General features: G+C 46.3%; 1 protein-coding gene across 1 annotated transcript; it reads left to right on the plus strand.

Annotated features, from left to right (window-relative positions):
• Window positions 1-203: 203 nt before the first annotated feature.
• ZFP36L1 (ZFP36 ring finger protein like 1) lies at window positions 204-5381 on the plus strand. Its single transcript, XM_065403100.1, has 2 exons — window positions 204-422; window positions 2830-5381. The coding sequence occupies exons 1-2, from the start codon at window positions 366-368 to the stop codon at window positions 3778-3780; spliced, it is 1008 nt and encodes a 335-aa protein (XP_065259172.1). The 5' UTR covers window positions 204-365; the 3' UTR covers window positions 3781-5381.
• Window positions 5382-6241: the final 860 nt, after the last annotated feature.

A 6241-nucleotide genomic window follows, 5' to 3' on the forward strand; every position in this document is an offset into this window, starting at 1 on the left:
GCTCCGAACGGGCTTTGCCCTCCCCCCCCTCCTTCCTCTTGAAAGTTTTCTCGGGCCCGACCGGCGGGGTGAGTCAATCGCGCTGTCAATCATCTGCCTCCTCCTCCTCCTTCCCCGGCTGGCAATGGGCCGCGAGCTCCTCCCCGGGCCGGGCTGGGAGCTTGCAAACTTTATAAATTGAGTTTAGGCAAAGCGGCGGGGGAAAGCGAGCGGCCGGCCGTAGGCAGAGCGAGGCGTGGCGGCAGAGCAGGGGGGAAGGACTCGGAGCAGGGCGCTGGAGGCTGTGCCTTACTTCCCACACTGCGATCCCTTGCGCCGGGCTAGTGCTGCTCTGCCGCCCTCCTGCCCCCCTGCGATCGCCCAACATGTCCACGGCTCTGGTGTCCCCGACCATCTTCGACCTGAGCGAAGTTCTGTGCAAGGTAAAGGGGCTCGCCTGGGCGGCGCGCTCGGGGCTGATCGGCCCCCTCTGCCCGTGTAGCTTTAGGGAATGGAGCTTTTTTTTTGTTCTTTAACTAAAGTTCGGTGCCTATTTGGACTAAACTTTGTCGCCAGCCCACCCTGGCGCTCGCCTCGTGCGGCGAGGGGAGGTTGTGTTGCCTCGATCGTAAGTCAGTTGCTGCGTGCAGTAAAATTATTGTGGTCTTCTCCCTCATTAGCTGATTGTGGCTGGTTTGTTTCACCTCTTTCCTGCCCGTCGGGCTGGCTTTCCTGCCTTTCATTGCCCCTAGGAAGGACTATGCCCAGCCAAGCAAACTTGCTAAATGTTTTGAGTGCCTTTCCGGGGCTGTGGTTTGTTTTGTTTGTTTGTTTTTTTCTTTTCTGCAAATAGTCTTCTGGAGCTCAATGAAGTTGTAAAGAGAACTCGTTAATGTGGCCAAACTGTTTGTGAGTTGTTCCCTTTTTCACTGTCTCCTCTTTCTCCCCCCAACCAGACCTCCAGGGGGGGAATTTTTTCTAATGTGTTAATCGCTGTATTTTGCGAAGATGTGTGTGTTTAACGATTCCGGGTATGAAATCCCAAGAATCCAAGTAGTTTTGTTAAACGTGTTAAGGACGTTTCCCTTCTCTCTGAGTTCTGTGCTTTTGAACTGAGATGATTCTAAAAGTATTGGAAATGTAAAACTTCCTTTTTTGTGTGTGCATATGCGTGTGTCAAAGCTACCTCTGGCTTCATAGAGCTGTTTGACATGGGGAGTTGGTAGAAGGAATCTTAACGTGTTAGAAAGCTTTTTCTTCCGAGTTGTTGCTCGGCCACTTTTAATTGCTTAAGTTTTAGGCTGCTGTAACACGCCTGGTCTTGTTGCTATGATTTTTCCAAGTTAGTTCTGCTTCTGCTCCTACAGCTGCAAATTTACTTTGGGGGCAAAACGATCTGGTGATGAGGTTCCTTTAATAACCTTTGCAGGCCACTGTGCTGCACTCACAGCTGCTTCCATTCACTCAATGCAGTTTTACTTTTCTTATTTTCCCTCCTCCCCTTCAGATCAGCTTTGTTCCCTCCCACCCCCCGTGGATTTATCCTTTGTTTAGCAAAATTCTGTCTAAAGACACTTTTTCTTAATTTATAACAGAGCTGGTTTAAAAAGGGAAACAAAAGCAGAGTTGTCTACCCTCAATAAACTGATAGTCAAGAAAGTACTTTTCCTCCTACTCCTTAGATTTTTCCATGTTTTGAAATGATCAGTGTAGAATGATTACAAATAGAAATTCTATACTGACTCAGTTTTGCCTGTTTACTTTAAGAGTTGACAATGAAGCTGCACTACTAAAACAGGGCTAGGAGTGTCCTATTCAATGAATGTGAACAAGGGCTGTGCCTCCCCTTTCCAAAAAAAAAAAAAAAAAAAAAAGTTTAATCTGGACAGGTGAAGAGCTTTAAAAAAGCTCTGCTTTTCCAAGTAACTGTAGCAAACCTGTGTAACTTTTCTCCCCAAAAGAGCATTTTTAATATTTAAAACTAAGTTTGCAGATGAAGTAACTGGTTCCTGATCCCTTCCAGACTTTCCTTGCAGCCCAAAGGCTAATTGTAAAGGAATCCTCTTGTGGTTAGGGGTGAAGACTGGTCTGGATCAGATGAAATGCTATTGCTGTGCTGGAGGAGCAAGAGAAATGGGATTAATTTAGATCAGTCATTAGTGCATTTCCAAAAAGTCTCATGCCCCCACCCATTTGTCTCACACATACGCCCTGTCCCTGAAGCAGGACTGTCCCAGATAATGCTTCTGTACTTTTCTGTAGTGCAGAAAATCTACAATTCTCAAAAGGTTTTGACAATAGTCCCTGACACTAGAGGGGTCTGTGAACAGGGTGGAATAATTCAAAAGAGGAGAGAGATGACAGGAAGTACTGGCTCTTGGGTCTGGAAGGGGTCCTGAACCTGGGGGAGATGTGGCTGTGGGACTGCAGGTGGAGCGGGGTGAGCAGTTGCTTGCGGCAGGGGAGGACTGTGTAACTCTGGAAGGAAGAATAGTGGGTTTGGCTCTTGCAGGCAGCACTAGGTGTGGGTAGGTGGGGCACCCAAGTTATTGCCTCTGGTGGGGGAGGTTATATGTATTGCAGGGTCACTGTGTGGGTAGGTGGGGCACCTGGTCATTGCCTGGGGAAATGGGTGCCCTGTAACAGGATGATTTGCTGTCCTAGGAGGTGGGATATTAGAAGCAGGGTTATTTTGCAGAGAGATGGGGCTGGTGAAGATAAAGGCTAGGTTTGATATGGTGGGGCTGGATGTGGTCACCTTGTTGACTGATGAGTTGCATTGGGAATAGGCTGCAGGAGGGAGCTGGAGCAGGCTGGGTGACTAACTGTCTCTTGTTTTTCTCTCCACAGAGTAACAAGATGTTGAACTACAGCCCTTCAGGTGTTGGAGGGTGTCTGTTGGATAGGAAGGCAGTGGGCACCCCAGCTGGCGGGGGTTTCCCCAGGAGGCACTCTGTCACCTTGCCCAACTCCAAGTTTCACCAGAACCAGCTCCTAAGCAGCCTCAAGGGGGAGCCGACCCCTGTGCTGGGTCCCAGGGAAAGCCGTTTTCGGGACCGCTCCTTCTCTGAAGGTGGCGAGCGCCTGCTGCAGCAGAAGCAGCCCGGGGGACAAATCAACTCGAGCCGCTACAAGACAGAGCTGTGCCGCCCCTTTGAGGAGAACGGTGCCTGCAAATACGGTGACAAGTGCCAGTTTGCCCACGGCATCCATGAGCTGCGGAGCCTAACCCGCCACCCCAAGTACAAGACGGAGCTGTGTCGCACTTTCCACACCATCGGTTTCTGCCCTTATGGGCCTCGTTGTCACTTCATCCACAATGCTGAGGAGCGCCGTGCTGTGGCTGGGGGCCGGGACCCCACCATCGCCGACAGACCCCGCCTCCAACACAGCTTCAGCTTTGCTGGCTTCCCCAGTGTCACTGCCAATGGGCTGCTGGACAGCCCCACCTCAGTCACCCCACCACCCATGCTGAGTGCTGATGACCTTCTGGGCTCGCCCACATTGCCAGATTGTGCCAGCAACCCCTTCACCTTCTCCAGCCAGGAGCTGGCCACTCTCTTTGCCCCCAGCATAGGGGTGCAGGTGACCAGTGGGGGTTCACCCACTGCTTTCCTCTTCAGGCCCATGTCTGAGTCCCCCAACATGTTTGACTCACCCCCCAGTCCTCAGGACTCCCTCTCTGATCAGGAAGGCTATCTGAGCAGCTCCAGCAGCAGCCACAGTGGCTCAGATTCACCCATCCTGGATAACTCGAGACGTCTTCCCATCTTCAGCAGACTCTCCATCTCTGATGACTAAACTGGGGTTTCCTCTTGCCCTCCTCCCACCTTTATTACAATGTTAAGCTGAATCCCCCTCCTTAATGCCCCCAATCTAAGGGTTAGATGTTAACATAAAGGCTGTCCACTTGCCTGTAGCCAACTCACTGGCTTAGACCTTAAGTGCCAAATTACAATAAAAAGCAATAACCGTTTACAAAATTAGTGCCTTTGAACATTTTCACTGTGACTGTATTACCTCTCTGGCTGCAGAGGGCACCAGCAGCCTCCTTTAAAGCTCTGTGCACTTCCAGATGTGCAGGGAATATCCAGAACCAACTGCTCCCTCCACTGGCCACAATAATGCATTGTTCCTTCTCCCCTCCCTTTCCATTGGCCAGTTTCTGCTAGACTTAGGGCATGTGGACAGCGGTTAACATCCAACCCTATTCCCCCTTTAAAGACTAATCTTGCCTGGGGTCTGCTCAGGTCTGCAGGAAGAAAAGCTGAGAATGGACAAAGATTGTAACATGAGTGGGACTTGTGATTGGGGGAAAAGCCAGATGGACTATGAAAGACTTGATTTTGGTGCTAAAAGTTCCCCATGTATACATGTCACATCTTTACAAACAATAAATAAAACTAGAGGGGGTGGGCAAATGGAATTCATTCCACACACGCAAGTTCCGTGTATTCCAAGTTCCAGTAGACATCGCTTTAATGGTTTTGCTCTAGAGTACATTAGATCTATCTTAGAGCACTCACGCCGAGCTTTTTATTATTTTTTTCTGGGTTTTTAATTTTGTATAACTTTTCAGAAATTGGAGAGCAAATTTTGCTTGTCACTGCACAACAATATAAAAAAAGCTTATTTAACTTATCAAAACGTATTTATTGCCGAAACCTATGCTTTTTGTTAATTTTGTTCATATTTATCGGGATGATGAATCCATAGAATATATTCTTTTATGTTTAAATTATGATCTTCCATATTAATCTTAAGATTGTGAAGTGTCTTTTTTCCTTTTTTCCCCCCACAGTTTAATATATTATACTACAATGACATTTTTGTAACTTTACACTTTTTTGGTTATTTTATTTTAAAAAATGAAAAATTAATTTAAAAAAAATGCAAAAACTGTGTTTGGATTATTTATTTTAGAATTTCCCCCCTTTTTTTGTGTTGGACTGCAAATTGAGTTAATGTGCTCCTTTGCCTTTTCTCTTCTTCCTCCTCCTCCTCCTCCTCCCCCTCCCCTCCTAGGTCATACACACCTGGGCTTTAGAATGTATGTGTATAAGCTCTGTTGTTAGACAGTATGGAAGGAAGACATTTTACTTCCTTTTTTTTTTTTTTTTTTTTTTGATAGCTTCTTAAAGGAGACAAAAGCCTTTGGCTTAAAGTGCCTATTTGAAGACATTCCAAATGCAGTTTGTCTTTGCCTTTCTGTATTCCAAGTTTGGAGTTTTCCTTGTTGAGGTGAACGGGACTGGCACAAAGAAAACAATGAATGTAATTTTCCCCCCGTTACTGTTCACTACATTGCTTTTTTTTTCCTCTTTGTGAGTTTATTTAAAAGAATCTCTTTTGTAACGACTGTTTGCAGTTTAAATCAATAAACCCCAAGTTTTTTCAAGAAACTGACAGTGAAATTGGTTTTTCTTGCAAAAACGAGATGCTGGTTTTTTTTAAGATAGCCACTCAAATGTAGAATACTTCCTCCTCCCAACCCACAGTCTGCACAGGGGGCTTTGATACACCATCTCTCCTTCTCGGAGATGAGAATATGCTGATCAGCTTAAACAAGCAAATGGGTGTGTAGTTCCTTGTAAGAAGATGCATGCAGTGGCTTATTCGATCAGGCTTTGTTGATCTTCATGTTTACACTGGGATCACTGGGATCTTCCTCTTGTCTTAATTTTCAAAGTCACTCATGCTTTTCCCACAAACTTCCTCTCCTGATATTTGTATCTGGATCTCCTGAACTGGCTTCCACTCCTGCTGTAAGGGATGGATCTTTCTTGCACCAGGAGAGTATGAGCTATGTTTTGAACTAGACTCTGGTAAACTGAAGTTTCTGATTAAATTATTCTAATTACTTTCGGATTTCAGGGTTTGTACATTAGTAACTGTTCTAGTTAGGCTTTTAGAGGGACTACATATTTTACAAGGTGAAAGAACACCAACCAAAAGCAGTTGAGTCAAAATGCATAAATCTCATCCCACATCCTAGCCAAACCCTCACCTACTCCTTCAATGCAAAATTTCACTGGCGCTTCCAGGGACTGCTGAAAGTGTATTGTCTTGGCACTTTCTCCCTGGTGATGCTTACAGTGTAACTCTTGTACTCAGACTTGCTTGAGGCTCCCCTACCCATCTGAACATGTTTCAGCATCTTTCCAAGTAGTTGGGGTGGGAAAACATACAAAACCAACAACCATCTATGCTCTGTCTCTTGCCCCATCTCAAGGAAGTTCAGGAGAAAATCTTTCCAGACTTA

This window comes from Emys orbicularis, chromosome 4 (genome assembly GCF_028017835.1).
Source record: "Emys orbicularis isolate rEmyOrb1 chromosome 4, rEmyOrb1.hap1, whole genome shotgun sequence".
Classification (NCBI taxonomy): Eukaryota; Metazoa; Chordata; order Testudines; family Emydidae; genus Emys; species Emys orbicularis.

Excerpts from the sequence above, each read along its gene's own strand:
- ZFP36L1 (XM_065403100.1), top strand. The coding sequence starts at position 366 with ATGTCCACGGCTCTGGTGTCCCCGACCATCTTCGACCTGAGCGAAGTT. Across the intron at positions 423-2,829 it reads TGAGCGAAGTTCTGTGCAAG|AGTAACAAGATGTTGAACTA; the intron begins GTAAAGGGGCTC and ends TTCTCTCCACAG.